At 40.0% G+C, this 24,697-nt stretch overlaps 1 protein-coding gene across 1 annotated transcript in view; it reads left to right on the top strand.

The window, feature by feature from the left end:
• MFS16 (major facilitator superfamily transporter 16) overlaps positions 1-24,237 on the top strand; it is a 40,658-nt gene extending 16,421 nt beyond the window's left edge. The window contains exon 2 of the mRNA XM_090384607.1: positions 22,387-24,237. Within this exon, the coding sequence (XP_090240733.1) occupies positions 22,657-24,237 (1,581 nt within the window). The 5' untranslated portion in view covers positions 22,387-22,656. The remainder of the gene's footprint in view (positions 1-22,386) is intronic.
• Positions 24,238-24,697: the final 460 nt, after the last annotated feature.

The following is a 24,697-nucleotide window of genomic DNA, read 5'->3' as shown; positions in this document are numbered from 1 at the left end:
AGGCTTGCCTTCCCAATTTTCTCACTCTGGTGGGGCACGGGCATGCCTCACCACCTACAGAGGCCATCTACTCTGTCGGCCCCTTATTTCCAATTTCTTCCCCCCAGTCTTCATCCTCCCCCCAAACTTTTGTCTTGCACAGCGTTTAGCCCTACATGTCAAAATCAAAAGAGAACATCAAAATTCTTGCCCGAACCTATTTCGTTTTTAAAACTCACTTTGACCGCACAGCCCCACGTCGCATACTATTAATACTAACTTGTTAAGTATCACTAATATCAACCTCGATTTATTTATTATTATTATTATTATTTTTTTTTTTTGGTCCTAGCCACTGAAATCCCAGGAAAGTAAGTGGCAAGACCAGCCAGAGTACAAATATTGGTAACACCCGGCCGGCCTCCCCGTGGCGGGTATTGGTAACGTCGGGTCTCGCTAGGGGCCCGGCGGCTAACAGGCCGGACGAACAATGGGCACAACAAACTACACAGTACATATCCCACACACTTTTAAATCTCTGGCTTGTCCGATACAGAGAACATACGCGGAGATTGGAGAAATCCTAGGTGCCGTCAGACCCCGAACATACCTAATACCTAATACCTATATAAAGAATAAAATTATTATATACTGTATATATATATATATATATATATATATATATATATATATATATAGATGGAAGCTGCTTTTTAAATTAAATTAACCCAGAACTGATTAATGCCATCTATATAAGATTAAACATTACATCCATCTGTATATTATTTAATATAGTATTATATCTGTTTAAGTTATTAGTAAAGGAGGTAGAGGCTAAAGTTGTAAAATACAGAATCTACTTTGAGGTATAATTACAAATATTGCGGGGTATGGTGCAGACCGAAGGCGGCCTGTGCGACGCAACAACCAGGGAAACGTACAATGGCCTATGCACGCGCCAATGGTATACTGGAAAAAAAATATATATATAGCAATACAATTAGTAAATTAATAAGAGGAGTTTACCTCAATATAATACGTGGAACACTTCCGTATGATACCCTCCAGAAATTAAAACGGAAAAAACGAAAAAATCGACAACTTACCGGTACATTAAAGTAAAATATAAATAATTAAAGTAAAATATAAATAATTAAATAATCAATTTAACACAATTCAAAATCAATTCAAAACAATTAAAATTCAAATTAACGCAATTAAAAGAATCTAACGAAAATATTCAAAACGATTTTCCTTCCTTGAGGAAGGAAGTAAGGAAGGCAGGAAGGAAAATCGTTTTGAATATTTTCGTTAGATTCTTTTAATTGCGTTAATTTGAATTTTAATTGTTTTGAATTGATTTTGAATTGTGTTAAATTGATTATTTAATTATTTATATTTTACTTTAATTATTTATATTTTACTTTAATGTACCGGTAAGTTGTCGATTTTTTCGTTTTTTCCGTTTTAATTTCTGGAGGGTATCATACGGAAGTGTTCCACGTATTATATTGAGGTAAACTCCTCTTATTAATTTACTAATATTATTATCAACGTAGAACATATTGAGTATTACAGCTCTGATTCATACTATAGCAATACAATGTAAGGAAGACCTTACATATAACATAAACATTAAAATTAAAATTAAATATTAAATCTAAGATTAAAATTATGTTAATTATAGGTATATAGATATATTTAAAGGGAACTGATATATATATATATATATATATTATTCTTTGTATTATAATTCTTTTGTATTATCATTCTATTGTTTCTTAATCTGTCTTTTGTGCATCGTTAATGCCATTGTTATTGCCATGTTGGCCAATTGAACATTATACGTGCCAGTGTATATACGTTTACAATAGTTCGATTTTCTTAATTACTGGTGTTTTATACATATAGGTATTGGCGTTAATACAATACTGGTCTATAAGTTAGCCTTGTCTCGGTTATCTTAAATTCACATGGCCTATACATTTAGGATTTAGAAACTTATTGCGTATTGCTAAAGAAATTTTCATGATAATTACTGATGAAAATTTTTTATGTATCTGTAGCAATAGGTAATGATCAATACTATTTTATAACTATATAATAATATTTATACATTTTATACATTTTTGCTTTACATCACGTGGCCGTCAATCCCCTACTTCATCGGGGGCTTTGAGTGGATTAACAGCCCATTCGATGTAATGCTTTTTTACTTACCCGTTTCTGTTTGTATCTATCACAGCTATTGCTATTTTATTTAATTCTGGATACTAAGGACTTATGTTTATATTAATTTTCTTAATTATTGTTAGCTAAACTAGTATTAATTATGAATTAGTTAATTTTTTTTTTTTAAAATCTCTTCAGCAACTGTGATAGAATACACAAAGCCCAACGGGTAAGCATTTTATATTGTTATACTACAACTACTTACTTAAATGTGGTCCAGTGTAGGTCGTGGAGTCGAAAAGGGAATTTCCCGCTTTTAATTTGTTTTTATGTATGGTTATTTTTATGGCGCAGTCGCATTAGCATTTCACTGTGTGCTGATGTCGCATTGGCCGAAGTCCCCGATTTTCAAGCCAATGCCTATTATGGTGGTTTGTTGTTGGTTCGATGAAATTCTGTTAAATTTCTGTAGTTTTGTGTTAACTTGTGGATTAAATTCCTTTATTTACATGTGTATTTACATTAATTTTTACATTTGTTTTATGCGTCCGAGTCCGAGGTAAGGCATAAAACAAATGTAAAAATTAATGTAAATACACATAGACTAAGGCGCATTTAGGGCTAGAGCCTCAAGCTGCGAACAAATTTAGACTATGTATATAAAGTGCTTAGCATCATAATACACAGCCATTTCTGTATAAACAGAAAATTTTTAAGGTGGCATCGTTTTAGGTTAGTCTAAATACATCATACACCATCAGGCATCTCTCATATTGTGGAGTTATACTTCATAACTGTTTTTGCCATCATTGCATCACTTGGGTACCTACCCACTCACTGACGAAGGGCCAAATAGCCCTGAAACAGTGCTGCTAGGGGGAGCTTGATGATGTCCGGAGTTTCCGAGAATAGGTAACAACAGCCTTCTCCACTGGGGAAGCGTTGCCTATTCGAGGAGTTTATGAGTTTTTGAGTGGTGTGAGTTGAAGGAGTTACTGTCCCTTTCATTCTTCTACACTGTTTCTTTTCCTCTTCCACTCCTACTATAACTTTCCCTCTACCTTTTTTGCTTTTCTAAGTCTAATAGGGACAAGTGGATATTCGAGTAGATATTCACATACATACATCAAATAGCCCTGAAACAGTGCTGTCTGGGTGGTGGTACCTATCTGAGAATAAGTAACACTAGTCTTCTCCTTAGGTGAAGCGTTACTTATTCGAAGTAGTGCAATATCATGGCAACTCGTTGTGAAGGTTTTCACAATATGAGATATAACCTAAAACGATGCCACCTTAAAAATTTTCTGTTTATACAGAAATGGCTGTGTATTATGATGCTAAGCACTTTATATACATAGTGTAAATACACATGTAAATAAAGGAATTTAATCCACAAGTTAACACAAAACTACAGAAATTTAACAGAATTTCATCGAACCAACAACAAACCACCATAATAGGCATTGGCTTGAAAATCGGGGACTTCGGCCAATGCGACATCAGCACACAGTGAAATGCTAATGCGACTGCGCCGTAAAAATAACCATACATAAAAACAAATTAAAAGCGGGAAATTCCCTTTTCGACTCCACGACCTCCACTGGACCACATTTAAGTAAGTAGTTGTAGTATAACAATATAAAATGCTTACCCGTTGGGCTTTGTGTATTCTATCACAGTTGCTGAAGAGATTTAAAAAAAAAAAAATTAACTAATTCATAATTAATACTAGTTTAGCTAACAATAATTAAGAAAATTAATATAAACATAAGTCCTTAGTATCCAGAATTAAATAAAATAGCAATAGCTGTGATAGATACAAACAGAAACGGGTAAGTAAAAAAGCATTACATCGAATGGGCTGTTAATCCACTCAAAGCCCCCGATGAAGTAGGGGATTGACGGCCACGTGATGTAAAGCAAAAATGTATAAAATGTATAAATATTATTATATAGTTATAAAATAGTATTGATCATTACCTATTGCTACAGATGCATAAAAAATTTTCATCAGTAATTATCATGAAAATTTCTTTAGCAATACGCAATAAGTTTCTAAATCCTAAATGTATAGGCCATGTGAATTTAAGATAACCGAGACAAGGCTAACTTAAAGACCAGTATTGTATTAACGCCAATACCTATATGTATAAAACACCAGTAATTAAGAAAATCGAACTATTGTAAACGTATATATATATATATATATATATATATATATATATATATATATATATATATATATATATATATATATATATATATATACAGAGAATCGGATCTAACAGGCAGAAAATTGAGTAGATTGAGTAGGGGTGCTGCAAAATAAAATAAATTACTTAGGGGTGCCGTTATTAAAAAAAGGTTGAAAACCACTGATGTATAGTGTATCCCATCAGACCCTAGTGCACTATTAGCTGACCTATTTAAGGAGTTCTCTAGTTCAAATAATGTAAAAGGTCGATTATATGGAAGAGATGCCGTTGTATTGAAGGTCAGCTTATACTTTTCTGCGTTGGCTTTTATCTTTTTAAAGGCTGACTCATATGCGGATGTTGCAGAGATTTCAGAAAAGGATTCTACTAGGGCGTTTGCATTTTATATTGGAGAGGAAAAATCTTTACTCTTCCAACTTATAATAGGTGTTGATTCCGGGTGGGATTTACCATTCAGCTATTTGATTTTGTTCTAGATTTTTCTGCTCTCTGTATTTTCATTAATGGTGGAAGCAAACCGAATCCAAGAATCTTTTGTCGCTTTTTTCTGGTAACGTGCCTTAGCTTTACCTTTCTTAAAATTTATCAGCTTGTCAGTTGCTGGGTTCTTGCGAAATAGATTCCATGCTTTATTTTGTTCTTTTTTTGCCTCACGGCATGCATCATTCCACCAGATATTGGCATGTCTATGAGGACCAACTCTGGTTTTCGGTATTGAGCAGGTTTCAACTGTTATTATCTGTGTAGTAATGTGGTCAGTTGCTACTGACCACATTACTATCTATAGGCTGGCTTTTGATGACTTGATCAACAAAGGAAATTGCATTGGCGAACTTATTCCAATCTGCCTTGGTAAATTTCCATTTTATGTAGTTGACTATATGTGAGGTTCTATTTGTTTGCAATTTGCAAATAATCGGATAATGATCACTATTCAGTGGATTACTTAAAACTAACCACTGAATAATTCGGAACAGTTTTGGAGAACATATTGATAGATCTATGGCAATAGATACTCCGGTAGGAAAGTGAATATAATTGTTAGCATCAGTATTTAATAATGTGAGATTCTGGTTATCAAGAACTGTTTCAGAGAGTTTTCCTCGTTTGTCTATCTTGGGAGAACCCCACGTAGGATGGTGACCATGGAAATCTATCAGAATGAAAGGAGATGAAAGCTGCTTTATAAGATCTTCCAGCTCTTTTACAGTAAATTCTTTGTTTGAGGAGAGTTACACAGAGACTACGGTTAGCATAAAACTCAAAAACAATACGTAACGCTACAGCCTCTAATGTGGTCTGCAGAGGGATCTGTTTTGTAGGAACCTTGCTGTCAATAAGTATTAACAACCACAAGTCAATAAGTTGTTGTCAATAAATATTGACTCAACAAGAGGAGGCGTAGCCTCCTCTTGTTGAGTTAGTACTGCTTCTGTCTTCTTAGTTGATACTATAGTTTTTAATCACTGGAGTCACCTGTGGAGTTAGATTGGTTTCTTGCAGGCAGATGATAACTGGACTATGCTGTTTGATTAGATCATAAATATCAAAAATATTGCTTCGTAGGCCTCGACAGTTCCACTGTATAATGTTGTGCATTGTTTAGTTTTAGAGGTTATAGATGGTTCCAGCCTGTTTGAATCGCTCTAGTTTCATCCTTTCTTTTTTCGCAATGTCCATGTGGTCTTCTGCGTGTAAATCTAAAATTGCCTCTTCTTGCAGGTTACCAGAATCAATATCCGTATTTCCTGAGCATGGTTGGTTTGCAGTGTTTGACGCTGATGCTTTCAATTTTGCAGTTTCTGGCATAGTATCAGTTGCAGTTGGTGGAACTGTTAGCGGAGTACAGTATTGCTAGCGCAATTTACTTTACATTGATCTGTAGATGGTGGTTGTGGGCACGAAAGCACTGATCGAGCCCAATCGGCAAATGAAAGGGATGGGGACAATGTGACTGCCGTTTGTGTACCAGTTGACTTTGACATGTTGAGGTAACTTTTGACATGTTGAGGTAACTTTTGTAGGTAAATTTTGACATGTTGAGCATAACTTGCTTCCTAGCTTCTTGATAGGTGACCTTTTGTTCAACTTTGTATTTTTTGGATCTTTTATCCTACCCTCCAGAGTTCACATGCTTTTGAATACGCTGGATGCTGGCCTTTACAATTTGGGCACTGTGGCGTTTTTGTAGTGCAGTCCGTTTGTGAATGGGCTTTGGAGCCGCATTTCGGGCAGATGGAGTCCCCTCGACATATGTTTGCGAGTGTCCAAATTTTTGACACTTGAAACATCTGATTGGATTTGGAATGTAGGGCCGTAGGGAAGTACTCGGCAATTAACCTTAATGTACCGGCAATTATGGTATCCGGCTTTCACGCATGATGGTAAGGTTTGTGTACTAAATGTTAGAACAATGTTCCTAGTGGGAACAAGTTCACCATCTTTTTTGAACATTATTCTTTTATCTTGAACGATTTTTTGCTCTTGTAATTCTTCTACTATCTCATCTTCAGTGACATTCATCAGATCCCACTCTGCTATTACTCCTTTGGAGCTATTTAATGTAGCATGAGAGGTGACCTGTACAGGTATTCCGCCAAAAGTTGACAATTTCAGTAGAGCGTGATAATGCTGATGTTTAAGTGTTTCAACTAGTACATCTCCAGATCGGAGGGTTTTCACCGTTTTCGGTGAACCACCCACACTTTCTAAACATTTCTGAATTAGAAATGGTGAAAGGGCACTCATCGGTTTGGATGAAAGAGAATGTAATATGAAGAACGATGGATATTCCAGTTGATTCTCATTTTTGCGTAGTCTCTTAGATTGGGAAGCGTCACGTTCGGTTTCATTCATGTCATGACATGAGCGTCTGGGCTCAAGTGCTGGGTAGTGGAGGCAGGAGCAGTGCCACCAGTGGTTTTCACCAGTGACCAAGCGAGAAGAGATTAGTGGCTAGTGTGTTACGTAGGTTAGTTCTATATAAAGGAAGAAGAAAGGTATCTTTCCTTTCTTTTTGAAAAGCTTACTTCTTTATTGAGAAGAACAGAAAAGAAATAACTTAGTAAAGAAACACTTTAAAATTCTCTGAAAACAGCTAATTCTAAAGAAGGTGCTTTGAGATTCGCTTTTAGACTCGCTTTGCACTCGGGGCCAGAGTAGCCAATAAAAAAAGCTTTGCTCTGTATTGACTAAACAGTTATAAGGTTGACTTGGACTGAACAGTTATAAAGTTGACTCGCTTAAGCCAATCGCGTCCTCCCCACACCGGGTGGAAAAGACCTCAGTTCAAGTCCCCTTGACGACGTGAGGCATTTTTATGGGCCTTTTTCACAGCGTGGCTGTGAAAAACATGGTTTTGTCTTCCAGAAACTCGAGATTTTTGTCCTGCAAACAGAAAATCGACCACGTATTCTCTAGTCATCTCAATATACGCAGTTTGCAATGTACACAGAGCAATATAGCCTTAGTTGCTGATGCTCGTAAAACCCTACTGCTATTACTACTACGCCTAAACCAGATGCCTGCAAGATAAGTGGTAACAGGAATGAACACAGTACTGTATAGAAGCCGAAGGATTCTTCAAACCTTAGTCCTGCCTAGACACACGAAATAGCTTTGCTATTTCGTGTGTCTGTTTACTTCTGTAGAAAGATTTTGTATGCGTTGCGTAAAATTCAGACGATCATCTAAATAGATTACTAAATATTTATGGGTAGATACTAGGGGCAAAGATTTTCCCTGAAATTTTATATTTTTAAGTTTGTCTACTGGAAGGTAGTCCAGACTGAAAGCCCGGTTACGGTGATATTGCTTTGATTGGATAAGATGATAATACCTTGAGATCGTTCTGTAATTACCGTGAATGACAGTGGATGGTCATCTGCTAGCATCTTCAGATATATTCAGCATAATGCTATCATGATGTTGTTGTTGTAGTGGGATTTATTGGTGCAAGGGCTGCTATGGCCAAATGGCGCCTGTTACTTTGTAGTGTTGGTCAATATATGAAAGGATATGGGTCTAGAAGTGACTGTACACGAATATCATTTTTAGATAAGTAAACAGTTTTAATAAATTCTCATCATCTCCAAGGTTAGTTGCAGAGATTTTTGTGAGTTAAGTAGAGGTCTGAAACATGCAATTCTAGCTGAATGGTAATGTGCACACTATAAATAAATAAATTTTCATTTATTGCAACTACAGCAAGCCCATCACAGCACTAGGCTAGGGGCATAAATTCAGTACAAAGGAGACAAATATATATATAAAAAATTACATAGCATATTCTATATATACATTAACAACGGATATGAATTATAATGATCAAAAATATATATTGCGGAACATCACATTTGGCTCTGGATGTAGTTACTGGGTTGTAGGTAGGCAGCTGTTTGTATTTCTCATAATTTGTTTGGAAATGAGACTCCTGTAGGCTTCAGAGTTGAGCAACCTCTTAAAATCAATGTTGTGATAATTTATGAGGTGAAGGGATGCATTGGGGAACATCCTGTCCATTTGTTTTAGTATATGATATATGCTTCACGGTAAGTATGGACATAGTGACAATGGCAGCGCGCCCATTGAAAAAATATGTAGCGTATATCTAAAAACTGAGATTCTTACAATTAAATGTATTATTTGTGACCAGTTTTTTGGAGGCTGCTGCACCTCCTTGAATATTAAAAAGCTTAGCAAAGCAAAGAAACTAAATTTTATTTGCTTTTCATGTGCAAAACAACAAGACAACTCGAAAGAATCAATTGTTCTGATAAATGCAGTTGAAGACATTCAAACTACAGAGCAAATTTTGTCTGAAGTAACGAAAACTCCCCTCTCTTTCCGCAAGGTTTCGGACCAAAACAATTCCTTCATTTTCGAAGACTCAATTCAAGACATTCTTGGTTGTGATGCTTGCCCAGAAAATTGCGGGCATGGAATACTGACGTCTCACACAAGGCAGCAAGCTGAAACATCACCTCTAGTTACAGTTGTTAAAAATAAGCTTACAAAGATCCTCAGCGAGTCCATGGAACCTATATTACAGCAGTTTAGTGCTGAGATCTCTGCAAACTTCTCTGACCAACTACTTCCCATCTATAAACTCATATTCGCCCCCTGCAAGAAGAAAACAACCTGCTTAAAGAACAAAATCTCAAAATCCTACACAGTGTAAAGCGACTCGACTGGTGGAAAAGATGGATAGGCTTGAAAATCACACCCGCATGAAGAATAAGGGCTACAGGCCTCCTTCTTCCCCTCAGTCATCCAGTAATCAACCAAGTGTGAAGATTAGCAAAGCAGTCGATTGCTCTCTGCATCGTGAGGTCAACTACATTTGGAAGACAGTTGTCAGTCCAGCGGTTTGGCAAGTGCCACTCTGAGCACAGGAAGATGGAACGGAAAACTGTCAGAGCTCTGCTGCCGTAGAGGCTCCATCCCTCTCATGTCCCATCATCATATCCTCCTCAACATGCTTTTATTTAAATCACTGCTGAGAAAATCATCAGCCAAAACTTAAGAGAGAAAAACAAGATAGCAAATGGAGTTCCACAGACTGCAGTACCCCAGTTCCAATAGTATTTTGCATTAGCCTTTGCCAGAAACAAGTGGTAACACCTCGAATGGCACCCAGAGTACTGGTAATAACGTCTGGCAGTGTACAGCACCTTGCTTTTCTAATCGCAAGGGTTGCGGTACTGAAGTTCTTAGCACATCCAACCGAGATTTGAATAGGCTGGCCACATATAATGTTATAGCCGTTCCTACACGAGAGAAGATCTTTATCTCCAGAATTAGGCCCTGCAACGCAGCCCAGTAACATCAAAGACATGTGTAAAACTGAGTTTGGATTAACAGTAGACGTTAAACAATTAAAAACGAGGCATCATGCTTACGCCTCATTTGTTGTCACATACCCAATGGGACAGTCCTCGTTGCTACTGAATTTTCAGGACTAGCCGGCAGGGTCGCTGGTCAAACCATACAGGGATAGATGGATGATAAAATCAAGATCAAATAGCTCTTCTGACACGTCACAGTAGCAACCAAATCCTCCCCCTTTTTTGAGATAGGAGATTGGCAGCGTGCGGTGTTTTTTTCCAGAACTCGCAGCATTTTCAGCAGGCTTCCCGCGTTAACAAACCTGCATGATGATGGCTGACTTTGACCACATTTGCCTTGTTGAAACGTGGTTACGCAATAACAGACAACTAAACAGTCTCGCTAATCCGCTTGGATACAAATGTGTTGGCACTGGAAGAACTGAAAAACGGGGTGGAGGAACCATGATCTTTTATAAAGATGAATATCAGCCTACAAAGGAACACCTCACCAAATCAGATTTTGAAGCCACCTGTGCTATATTTTTCAATGAGAAAATAAAATTACAGATTTGTCTTATATACTTGCCTCCTGCGCACACCAGAGGTTCAAGAAATGAACTCCTTGCATGGCTTACCGTTAACCTTAGTCCAGCTGTAGATACGATCCTGTTAGGAGACATTAACATACCAATTCCAAAACATACTGACGCAAAAAGAAATCTTGACTCTATTCTTGCACAACTAAATCCGAAACAGCTGGTTACTCCAGCAACTAGAGGGAATCAACGGTTAGATGTTGTCTATTTGAATACACTTGCATTAGATTAGCAGACAACTTGTTTCGCATTGTCAGACCACAATCCCATAGCTGTGGAGACCACATTCAATGTTGCTGGAACCAATCAGAGGGACGGCGGAAATTTTAACGGCATGCACAGAATGACCTTTTCTTTAAGATATATCAAGCCAAACATCATTCTCAAAGAACTTCGAGAATAAAAATGGCAAGAACTAAGCACGAAGCCGGCAGAGGAAGCTCTCCAACTACTGGCCCTAAAGCTCACAAAAATTGCCTATGAAGGAGCATCGCGGGTCATAAGGATAACCGGGAAATCCAAAAAACTAGTTTAATCCACAGATAAAATATGCCTTTCGTAAAAAGCAAAGACTTTACAGAAAGTGGCTGAAGACAGGACATACTAATGACTACATTCTGTACAAAACAGAGTGCTCACTTTATAAAGCTGAAAAGACAAGCACATTACGCAGCTGTATTATCAAAGCTCAAACAAGGAAAAAGGATCGTTGGTGATAACAGAAAAAAAGGGTCTCATGACTGCCGAGATCTTGACCGAATGGTCTAAGAAGACATTTGGACAACTTCCCGCGCCCAACCAATTAGCAACCGAAGAAAACAGGAAAAGTAACTGACCTCCTTCACCGAATTGCAGAAAAAAAAAGAAGAATCCATTTCAAACTTACTAAGAAAAACACCTCTAACAATCATCACAATTACCAAAGAAAACCTCATGAAATTCATAAATGAACTTCCTAATAAAGCAACTGTTGGTCCTGATTACTTTCCTCTTTTCAAGACAAAAATCAGCAGCCTTTACATTATTGAGGTGTTGCATCACACTTTCAAGTAAAGTGCAAAGTGTAAAGTGTATTTAGTGTCTAACGGCACCAGGGGTTTCCCCCATCTCCGCGTTGCTTTCATTGTGGGTGTACCAGTTCACTGGGAAGGCCAGAGATTTAAAAGTGTATGGATATTGTACATGTGTAGTGTTGTGTTCTGTTGTTCATCTGGCCATTTAGCCGCTGGACCCCTACTGAGGCCCAACGTTGCCCACAATTAGCCCCGTGGAGGCAGACCAGGTACACCAGTATTTTTAGATAAGTACTCTGGCAGGTCCTGCCACCTAATTTCCTGAGATTTCAGTGGCTAGGACCTATATATAAAAAAAAAAGGGGGGGGGGAGATAAACGCTTGAATTTAATTAGGCCGAAAGAGGTTGCAAGTGTGTCGAGTTTGGCATTTAAAATTTTTACGTTGTGTGGGGCATTCGCTTTTCGCTGGCGATATAGGTAGAGTAGGGGGGAGAGACGGAAGGCTGGGGGGAAAAGACAGAAGTATGGGGTCAATAGGGAAGGCGACCCCAGGTATATCAGTGGGGCATGCCCTTGCCCCACCAGAGGGAAATGAGCGGGTGGAGGGGTGGGGAGGGGGCAGGAAGTGCTTCCCCTCACCCCACCAGGGATAGGGAGTGAAAGTGGGCTGGGCAAGGGAGCCCTGCCCAGTTCGCCATAGCGGCAATTTGCAGTGCCCTCCAGCAAGTGCAGTCTGTTGATGACTCGTTGGTGGGGTTTGGTCCTTTTCTAGGTGTGTGGTTTCATCCTGGGAGCGACGACATTCTGGCTGGAGCCACTCCCATTGGTTCCTAGGTCGATGCTGTTTCATTTATTCTGCTGCATATTACGCCGTTTGTCCTTAGTATTTTGCGATCCTTTCCTCTGTGTTGATGTTTTATCAGTTTGTCTTTATTTATTATTTGTGGTCATCTAATCGTTGTGGATGGCTATTTCTGTTCGTCGTCTATTGAAGACGTCAAGTACAAATCGGCTGAAGGCTTTGTATTGCTTTCTTGCATCATGTGCCACTACTACTACTACTACTACTACTATTCATCTTCTGAATCCAGTAGATGGTACCCTTGATTTTTCGGCAAGTATTGAATCTCAGTTATAAGTCTACTTCTGTGTTCTTCGTAGCATTCACAGTCGTGCATAATATGCTGCCAGGTTTCAGGTTCTCCACAGGTGCATGTGGACTCTTCTATTATTCCGAGTGCGTTCAGTTTTGCTTTAAATGGGCCGTGGCCCGTCAGGAGGAAGGTTGTATTTAGCCCAGGATAGAACCACGAGGGGGCTTTTGGGTACATTTTTGCGACTATCGGTATGAAGCTTCTTGTAACTTGGCCCTTTGGCGACATCTCCCATCTGTGCTGCCAAATCTTCAACATATGAGCCACTATTCGTTGTTTCTCTACCGTCCGGCTGTTGGTTGGGTCCAAGGTAAAGTCATAGATGGAGGCAGGTATATCCTTGGACAGTAAATACATGAGTCCACATCTAGTCACCTCGAGGTCCAGCGGAAGAGCTCCTGCCAGGACCTGCAGAGCGTGGGTGCTCACCGTTTTGCATGCCCTAGTTATAGTTAGAAGTATGTTTCTTTGGATAGTGTCCAGCAGTCTTCTGTTGACCGCGGTTCCGGCCTTCCTGAACCAGATTGGTGATCCGTAGGTGATCGCTGGGATGAATATTGTTTTATAATACAGGGACAGGGTCTTCCTGTTGAGTCCCCAGTCCCTGCGAGATACTCTTGCTACAAGTGCTGCATAGTTCCTTAGTTTCTCTCTCAAGTAGGTGAGGTGAGGTGTAAAGGACAGGTTTCCATCCAGGATAATACCTAGATACTTTATTTGCTTTGCTAGTTTAATGGTGGATCCTGCTATCTTTATTTGCGGTGGTCGTCTGATGTTTAGAGAGCCTTTTAGTAGTACTGAGTTTGTCTTGGTTGGTGAGATCATTAACATATGTGTTTTTGCCCAATTCTGTAAGGTTTGTAGTGCTTGGTTTGCCTGTGTTTCAAGTCCCGTTCTGGAGTCCGCTTCCACCATTAAAATGAGATCATCAGCAAAGGCCTGACTGGCCACATTTCCCAGGTCCAGAGCCAAGAAGTCATCAAACACCATGTTCCACATTAGTGGCCCCAGGACAGATCCCTGTGGGCAGCCCCTTCGGACGCTTTTAACAACTCTTCGGAAAGTTGTGACGACCTCAATTTTCCTATCCGACAGATATGCCCGGACACTGTTATACAAGTTTTCTGGGATTGCTGCTTTCCGGAGTCTGCCAAGGACACTGGGCCACCAGATGGTGTCGAAGGCCCCAGCAAAATCCACTGCTATTACCAGAAAATATTTCTGGTTACTTTGGGTTGCCTTGGTTATGAGGTTTTGGACTGCTTCAATGGTCGAGAAGCCCGGTTTGAATCCATATTGCCTGGGTGATTCTGGGTTGGCGGTTTTGTAATGGTTCATGATCCTTTTGTGGAGCAGCCTTTCATAGAGTTTGCTTAGGGTAGAGAGTAGGGCTATGGGGCGATATGAGGCTGGTTGGTCCGGAGGTTTTGTTGGGTTTTTTAAGATAAGTTTTAGGTGTGCAGTCTTCCAACTTGTCGAGAAGTTCCCAGTTTCCAGGCATCGGTTGAGGAGATTAAGTATCAGGTTTGGTATATATTCCACAGCTTTTTTGACCATCTCTGGTTCTATGAGATCCGGGCCGGGACGTTTCCTGTTGCGCATTTGCAAGGCCGCACCCTGTAATTCATCGACTGTGAAGGGCGGTTCTATTTCTTGGGTTCTATACGTTTGGTTTGCCTGGCATATTACCTTTTGTTGTTCATTAAGGATATCTGGTGGTTCATGGATGATAGTACTAAGGATATTGGTGATCGATTCCTCCCACGTTTTAGTCAGGCTTCCATTGGGCATCCTCGTTACAGTGGATGCTTCTCCCCTGGGGAGCTTGTTTGTGGTGATTTTATACACTACGCCCCAGGGATTCTCGTTCCCTGTCTTGGAGACCAGGTTTTCCCAAGAGGCTCGCTTGTTCTTTTTAATTTTTTCTGTCTCTTTGTATTGTTGCCTTAGTACTGCTACCTCTGTTGGTGGCCATGTTCTCCGTGCTCTTTGGAATTCTTTCCGTTTTGTCTGGACCTGTTTTCTCAATCTTTGCAATTCTGGAGTCCACCAGGGCATGTCCCCGACTGAGGGGGGTTTTCCTCTTCATCGCTGTCTCTGCTGCTTCAGTTATGATACTGGTGATTTTCTCTTGGAGTGTATCTGGGTTTTTAATCTCACTGTCCACCGCCTGTCTATCCAGTTCCTCCAGCGTTTTTTGCGCCTTGCTGGTCAGTTGTACTCTGAAGAGTTCCCAGTCTGCCTTTTGGATTGCGAATCTGTTTGCCAATTGGCTGTTTGTAGTTATTTTTGTCATTGATCTTCTGATTTGGTAGGTTATTGTACGGTGATCCGATGTGGTCCAGGCATTTTGCACTGTCCAATCGGTCACGTGGGCTTCAATATTCCTCGTAGTCAGGGTGATATCAATCGTGGCTTCCCACAAGGTATTGCAGAATGTTGGCAGGTTAAAGGGTTGGTTTTTGACTGTGAGGATTGAATTTGCCAGGAATTCGTCCAGTCTTTGTCCATTTCTGGTTCCACGGCGGTCCGGTGTGGCACTGTGCCAAACAGGGGAGCGGCAGTTTACATTTGCTCCTACAATTATTCTTTGTCCTGCTAGGGTTGTGTGGACGGATTGGAGATATGTGATAGCAAAGTCGATTTCCACACCAGGTCTGCAGTACAATGAAATTGCGTAGAAGCTCCCAATTGAGCTGATTATATCAGCACAGGCAGCCCAGGGCGTACAGAGCTGTGGTAATTTTGTTGCCGCTATTTCCGGATTCCTCACTACTACTGCTGCCCATGGGGTATCCTCGTCACTCTGGATAATTTTATAACTCATTGGGAATCCCCTGACCTGCTTTGTGTGTGTATAGGGCTCCTGGATAAGGATGATGTCGGCATTTTCTTCATCGGCTTTGTGGCGCACCTGGTCAACCACTGCCCTGGCACGCTGCCCATTGATCTGGTGTATCTTCAGAACTCCGTAGTTATATTTCTTATGGTGTGTCCCCATAATCAATTCGTTGTTGGAATACACTCTTTACTTTTTGGTAAGTTGGGCATTTTGCATCCCGTATGGAGTGTGTGTGGTCCAGCCTCAGGGATTTGCAATTGACGCATATGGGATCTTTCTCCTTGTTTGGGCAGTTTTTAAATTCATGCCCTTTCTCTGAGCAGTGGCCGCACGTAGCTTCTTTCTGGTTGCAGATATGGGAGGTGTGGCCATACTTGCAGCACCTATAGCACTTTATTACTGCCACATGCTCCCTATACTTATGACTGCTCCACTCCACATAGATGGTACTCTGTGTTCGTAGAATTCGCCAAGCCTCAGGGGCACGTTCTATGACCCAATTACAGTTGCCACTGTTATTTACTCTGGTTTTGTATTTTGGGAAAACCAGCACTTTCCCATCCCGGTCTGGGAGTGCACTTTTTAGATTCTTCCTTTAGATCTCCTCAGCCAGAAGTTCAGGGGTAAAATCCTGGTCCATGTTGAAGATAACCACTGAGGGCCTTTTTCTCTTCGGGGCCTCCGCTGTGAGGCCCAGTGTAGGGATCTTGGGGTTTGTTATAATTCCTTCTGCTTCTTCCTTACTCTCCATTTCTATTACTATCCCTGGATTTCTGGTCTTTCTTATGGCTTTTATTCTGGTTGCTCCGAATTCTTCTCTGAGGTTTTGGATTACTTTTTTCTTGATTTCCTCACTTGTACTGGTTTCTTCCCCTGTTGGTCTTAAAATGACTATATTGGGCGTTGGCAGAAGTGTTTTCTTTTTAGCTTCTATGGCCTTGCCCATTCTCAGTGTTTCTGTGGGTGTGTTCCTCAGCGCTTGAGCATATGATGGGGCGCGCTGTGGCATTTGATTGCCGCCATCTGCACGTAGGGCTTCCAGGGTTGCCATTGTTCTCTGGTAATTTGTATGTGTGTTCATTAGTATGGTCTCCAGCTTATTCCATTGCAGGATTATTTCTGCACGGATGGATGAAGAGATCCTATTACTATTCTCCTTCATTATATTTTCGAGGGCCATACGCAGTAGGAGTATCTGCTCTGGCACAGTTCCCTGTGGGAGTGTCGGGTCTAGGATGGTTCCCTCTGCCATTTTATGCTGTTCTTCAAGTCCTCCCACCTGATCGCTTGGTTGCTTGGCCTCACTTGTACTCCGGGTTTCCCGATCAAATTTCGGTAACGTCGATTTTGTATTTTTCCTCTTCGTGACCGATTTTGGATCCTTGGTCTCCTCTGTTCTTTCGGTTGAGTTTGGTTGTGTCCCCTGTATTGGTGGCGTGACCTCAGTTGTGCTTGGAGCACCAAGCTCTGTCTCTTCCATTCCATTCTCCATTTCCCTACGATTTCGGATTTGCGGGGCTCTCTGGTTTAGCGGGATGCAAGCTATACTGTGTAAAGTTCTCCACAACAGCTGCAGGATGCATGCGATGAAGCACAAGTTCGTGCGTCAATTTGGGGCAAGAAACGGGTGGCGTTGAAAGTCAGTCGCGGAAAATTTGAATACGTGGGGAGGGAGGGAATACAGAAAACATGATAGAATCAGTTGTAGCACAGTAGACGCTCCGAGGAAGACAATACAGATCTTCTTTTTGCCGTCGGTCAGCAAGGTCAGTAAGAGAAAACGTGGTGAGAATTTCAAGGTCAGCAGAGCTGCCGGAATGTTCAAGCGCACTTAAGTCACAAGCAAATCTATCCACTATCAGCACACAAGGGGGAAACCCACCCCCAGTCAAGGTCGCCTAGATACTTTCGTGGCGGCCAAGATAGAGTGACCGCACTCTCCAATGCTATGTCTATGGCGGCGTGGTGACCCGGATAGCGCCGGATAAATAACGAAAATATCCCAGCGGAGAACCCAAAAATCAAAAATAAACTTACTGCCACGATAGTCCACACGACGAGGAATCCGTTGGTACATGTTTTAAAACAAAACTCATTGTTAACATTAATTTTTAAAAGCAAAAATCTGGAGCAGTAAACATGTGCGACTAACCAAGTAGGCAGACAACAGCGCCCTCCCCCATCACACTTTCAATGAAATCATTCAAAAAGGTACTCTCCCCTATATATGGAACAGCTACATAGTCAGACCCATTCCCAAAAAAAAAAAAAACCAAAAAACGCCAAAGACTATAGACCCATAGCCATACGTTGCGCCATCTTGAAAATTTTCGAGAAGACTCTTCTCTCAGCTCTCACCCAACACTGCTTCGGGCATCGTCCTCTGCGCCTACACTCTGTCTTATCTGGAAGATCAACCGTCACAAATCTCCCTGAGACCCTTTTCCGGATACAGAAAGCTCTCAGCAATAAGGAACAGCGCGATATTATCTTCCTAGATATATCCGCAGCTTTTGACAATATCTCGATAACGGCTCTGGAACAAAGTTTATCTTTCCACTTCAAAATACAAGGCAATCTCCTGAAGATTTTATGTAACATTCTGAAGGAAAGACGCCTCGTAATCTGTAATGACGATTTTATTGCCTGTTACTCTATTTCGCAGAGAGTACCACAGAGAGGCGTTTCTCCTCACTTTTATTTGCTGCAGCTCTGGAACCATTTTTTGCATCCCATAAAGACAACTTTATTACATATGCTGATGACCTGAAATTCTTCGTCAAATCTAAAGATCTACAGCAAGTTAAGGAAACAAATCAACAAGCCAATAACACAATAAATGAACTGGAGCATTACCTCGACTGCAGATTGCCCAGATGACAATTACAAAGAAAAATAGCAGGAACAATATCTCTATGCTGTTAAGCGGATGCGAAGTTCCAAAGGGTAAATCGCGCGTAGACCTAGGCCTAAAATGGGATGAGGGACTAACATTCTCGGAGCACTTTGATTACATCAAAGCTAAAACATATGCAGCGCTCTGGGCTGCCAAACAGGAGTTATTTGGCGTTAGAAACCCAGATCTTGTTAAAAAGTATATCTTGAAATGTATACTTCCCATCCCACTGTATGCTTCAAAGATTTGATCCTCTGCTCCACCGAACAACCCCAAAGCTTTCCTAAGTATTGAATACTGGCTCTTGAGATGGCTGAACAGATCTCTAATCACCCATTTACTATCTATAGAGCCATCCTACTTTCCAATCTCAGCATTCCTCCCTGGAAACAGACAATTAACAAAAGAAACATTTTCACATTAGCCCAACTGCTAATAGGAAGATTGGACGCTCCCAGTATTGACGGCTTGATTCACTCTCGTCAAGAAGCACCAGGACTGCTGAAACAAGACATCCTCTTCAAAGCAGCTTAAAAAACCTGGACAGCCTAAGTCGCTTTTTTCCAGCAAACACAGTAGAACTCTTCAATCAACTAAGAATTGAACCGGAAGAGCTCTGTAACGAAAAAGCCTACAGATTGCAAGTCTTTGCAGACTCGTATCGTCTCGTGCAACTGCAGTGTACAGCCACTCGGCTCAAAAACTGCATTTAATTTTGGTCCCTTTTAACTATATATTCTGAGTATTCTAGATGCCAACCTAAGATGTCAAAATTTTAAATATTCTACGATGTTCAAAGATGCCAAAAATTTAAATATTCTATTATAAAATCATAATTACTCATGAATTCCGAAATTCTGTGTTCAACCTTTCAGTGTGAACGTCCCATGGACTTTGTAACCTTTTGCCCATGGGTCCGCTTCACACCTTAGAATGTAACTTTCACCCTTCTAGCCAATGGCTGTCCCAGGGGTGTCTCTTCACGTAGGGACTACCTTGTCCATACTTCGTGAGAGGTATATAGCTTTTCCTTTTGGATCACATGTGTATTCATAAATTTTCTCTTACACAGCTATGGGCAAGTATGGAAATGCAGTCCTTTGATGCATTGGTCAGGTGTAGTCCCCTGAAGAAATACCTGATCATGTATCAATGTTTGCTTTGGCTAATATCAGATTTAATTGTATATTTAATTGCATATTTACTCTACTTCCACGATTTAAATTATAGCCAAATTTGCCTGCCCTTATCTGATGCAAGCTGCCATTACGTTCATTTGACATTCTGATGTAATTTAATTTTATTTATATTTTACGGTAACCCGTAAATTTTAATTTTAATTTAACCTACATTTTCATCTTTTAATTTAACCTACATTTTCACCTTTTAATTTAACCTACATTTTCACCTTTTAATTTAACCTACATGTTCTCATATTTCGGCTATCTTCCTCCTTTTGGCCTTTGGCTTTCATGTGAATTGCACTACCATCTTTATTTTTATCTGTCATATTTATTACAATATATATATATATATATATATATATATATATATATATATATATACGTCTGCATCCATTTCTGCTGCTTTACGCGCTTTGGTGCATTGGCCATATATATGAGTTGTGCAGCGTATGTGAGTATATGAGTTGTGCAACGTTACTATGAGCAAAACGTTGTCACTCAAAGTGGCTGCTATTTGACCCCATGACTGAGCTCTGTGCAATCGAAGATATGTGGACTCTTCTCTCAAATAATCCAATTGAATGTTCCCTCTGGCTAAAACAAAAATGCAGAGCTGTCATACATTTGCTAGTTGATATGTACTATAGTTGTTTACAAATGGTCGGCTATTTTTCAGTGCTAAAATATCATCACAAATCCAAGAAACTGCATTTATTCGGATATTTTGTTTTCTGAACAGAAAAAAAAAAAAAAAAATGGTGTCCAACAGAATAAAAATAGTGAAAAAACAAAATGATAAAAAATTAAAAGCAATGTAGTAAATAAATTCTTAAAATAAAGTTTATAAATATAAGACCGAATTTCACGGAATACAAACGTTTAGGGGAGGTATGTAACATCTAAAGGAATGTGAATCGCATAGGAACCCATAACCGGAAACGTCACGGGAAAGTAGTAGCAGAGGCACAAGAAGCAGAAATGACACAAGACAGTAATTAGTGGCAAACATTTATTTCACATAATATTAACAATGGAGTACGAGATGGATGCATTTCATGATGTTACAACAGATGCTCGAAGGTTCCACCATGAGACGCGATGCATGCGTGACACCGACGCAGCATGGATTGGCGGACACGGTCGAACACACCTGGAGTTTCTTTGACAGTAAAAATAAATAAATTTTCTGTTTATACTCTGGCACAACAACCAAGTCAGTAGAGTTTACAATAAATCGTCCATACAAATATTTATCGTATTTAGTAGTCACCGGGCTTGAACCCCGGTCCACTCAAGGAACACGTGCGATGCACTCTCGCTCCTGACCACTGCGCTACGTCAGGCCTAGCAGCAGCGCTGACGAGTCTCGCCACGAGATCCATTTCCGTCTCCACAGGCGATTCATACACGATAGATTTGAGGGCCTCCAACAGAAAGAAATCAAGGCTCGATAAATCAGGTGAGCGTGGGGGCCAGGAAACGGGTCCACCACGGCCAATCCATCGACGCCGAAAACGCCTGTTCAAATGGTCACGAACACACCTTCCATAATGGGCAGGTGCCCCGTCATGTTGAAACCAAATGTTGCATCTCACAATGCTGGAACGTCGTCAAGTAACCCTGATAGAACTTGTTCAAGAAAGATCCGATATTTAGCGGAGTTCATGCGGGATGGTAACAGGTATGGGCCGACTAAGCAGTCACCGACCATACCTGCCCACACATTTATTGCGACCTCTGCTAATCCATACACTAGGGGCATGTCTGCCAGCTCATAGTTCGTATATCGATGCATGCTCTTCGTGCGGCGACTACTGCTTGAATGAGTAAACCTGAAATTTTCCCTCTCTTGAACTGATGAACAGCGCCGTTTACCAACTTACGGTGACGTTTCCGGTTATGGGTTCCTATGCGATTCACATTCCTTTAACTGTTACCTACCTCCCCTAAACGTTTGTACCAATATTTTTGAGACACCCTGTATAAGGAATGTTGCTGTTTGAAATAAGTGCAGCAAACCAAGTCATAATAACATGCGTTGTAGAGGTAGATGTGGTAATGATCATGAATAAAATTTGTGTATAACCGACCTTAGGTCAAATTCCAATTGCGGGTAAACCTAAGTGCTAAAGTGATCAATATATTCTCAGCCTAACTGAATATGGAATTTCGGATCCTATTAAACCTTTTTTTTTTTCTCTCTCATATTTATAGTTGACTGATAAACGAAACTGAAAATGAAATAAATATATAAGAAAAAATAAATGAAAATATGAATTAACAAAAACATTAAATACGCCGCTTAATTCTACAAATTACGATATTAAACAAGTCACTTTCTTTATATAGAAATTATAATTATTCTGTAACACATAAATATCTCCAGGTGGCAAAGCGACATTTGCTCAAATATCGCATTACCATCTTGGCAAAATAATGCATTTAGTTTAATTTATATTTCAAGTGAGATTACTGCTAACTATGAAAGTTATTTTTATGTGCAGGTGAACTAGCGGAATGGTAATCCTATCGGAGAACGTCGTGATGATATCAGTACGAAGCAGATTTGGAAGTGTGCACGTCATAAGGTGGTCACGTGAAAACTTGATTAATGGCAGTAGAGGGTCAGGCTGACGGAGCAAAGAGATAAGAGAAAGAGAACAAGATACGAGCAGATAACAATTACTTATTTGGACTAGGCAGTGACTGTTCGTCAGTTGAAGCATCGCGGTGTAGATTTAGTGTGAGTGAGCTCTTTTTGTTAGCTTCCCATTATGGAACATTCTCGAGGACTTCCGATAGGCATAGTTGTTTTGGGAAAATGTTGCCGTCAGTTGCCTTTGCAGAGAGAAAAAGTTTACCGTTTTTGGACATTAACAGCGACATTTCTTGCTTATACAGCCTATCATATGTCTCGTCGACCGCCCAGCGTCGTCAAGACCGTTCTAAAGCAAAACTGTACTGGCCTTACTCCGCCACCTGGTGTTATAATAACGAATGCTACAAAGAATACTTGGTGTAGCTGGAAGCCTTTCGATGGTAAAGATGGCAATGAACTGCTTGGTGTATTGGACTCTTGTTTCCTGTTTTCTTACGCTATATTTATGTTCATCAGTGGAATGGTAGCGGAACGTGTTGATCTCAGATACTTTTTAACGTTTGGCATGCTGTTTAGTGGAGTGTTTATGTATTTCTTCGGGATAGGTTATTATCTTAATATTCACAGCTTTGCATATTTTGCGGTAATTCAAGTTATTGCAGGAGCCCTACAGAGCACTGGTTGGCCAAGTGTTGTAACATGTGTTGGAAATTGGTTTGGCAAGTCCAGAAGAGGTTTCCTGTTCGGATTATGGAATGCTCATCTCTATGTAGGTAACATACTGGGTGCGTACGTTGCCGGCTTATTTGTTCAAACGAACTGGGGGTTGTCATTCATTGTACCTTCTGTCATCATCGCTGTCATGGGATTTATATTGTTCCTGTTCCTTGTACCGTATCCACAGGACGCAGACTGCTCCCCACCAGACCACCACAACCTGGCACAAGAAAAAACAAAAAAGCAAGAAAGGATCAGTGACATAAGTGTCACTGTGAGCGAGAACTGCAGTATGGGAATAAAAAGTGAAGAAAATGAACTGGTCAGAAATAGTTCTCGTCATAACTTATCAGAGAAGGCTTACTTGCTAAGAGGCCCTCTTTCTTCTCTTTCTGATAGTCTACAAGGAACTCAAGCAATAACATTCATTGATGCCTTACGAATTCCTGGAGTGTTAGACTTTTCATTTTGCTTGTTTTTTGCCAAACTGGTGAGTTATACCTTTCTCTTCTGGCTACCAAAGTATATTCAGAAATCGACACTAATGGGGTCACAGGACTCTGCTTATTTATCTATACCATTTGACGTAGGAGGAATTATTGGAGGCATAGTGGCGGGAAGTATCTCTGACTACACGGGTGCTAGTGCTATAACGTGTATAGGATTTCTCGGATTGGCTGTGCCATCCATGTTCTTGTACAACTTCTTCGGTCACATAAACATGGTAAATAATGTAATGTTGCAATTGATAACGGGTATCCTGGTAAATGGTCCTTACGCTCTTATAACAACTGCTGTCTCTGCAGAACTAGGAACCCACATTTCTCTCAGCGGAAATGCAAGGGCACTGGCTACAGTTACGGCAATCATAGATGGTACGGGTTCTATTGGAGCAGCAGTTGGACCTCTCATAGCAGGAGCAGTTTCTTCTCATTCATGGAACATCGTTTTTTACATAATGATGGCATCTGATTTTCTAGCTCTGGTAACATTATTTCGTGTAGCGCATCGAGAAGCTAAACGCATTAGACACCGATAAGGCTCTCGTTTAAACCTTTATTATTATTATTTTTATAATGCAGATTAGCTACAAGGTGATTAGAAAGGACTAAAATTATTGTAAATTTAAGACGTGTGAAAATGTCTATTTTGTACATAAATGCCTATTTGTACATAAAAATTCAATTATAAACAGTTACTTTCTTGTTTTTCTTGATATCCACAGACTATTAAATGATGTTTTGTCATCATCGCATTTATTATTTTTTGTTCATATTTCTTTTAAAGTACTTCTTAAAGAGTAATAAAATGTAAAAATTAGTTTTATTTTTCCGTAAAGTATAATTTCCAGAAAATGACCGAAATCTGAAATCTTAATATACTATTTTATTATATATTAAGGTGTGAAAGCAAATCACAATTTTTTTTACTGCTACATGTAACATATGGAGATATGCGTGTGTGTATAATATATATATATACTTTATATAATTTTTAGA

The sequence above is a fragment of the Mastigoproctus giganteus genome, chromosome 11 (assembly GCF_048544385.1).
Source record: "Mastigoproctus giganteus isolate SK-2022 chromosome 11, ASM4854438v1, whole genome shotgun sequence".
Lineage (NCBI taxonomy): Eukaryota > Metazoa > Arthropoda > Arachnida > Uropygi > Thelyphonidae > Mastigoproctus > Mastigoproctus giganteus.
This window is presented reverse-complemented; position numbering and strand designations above follow the sequence as displayed.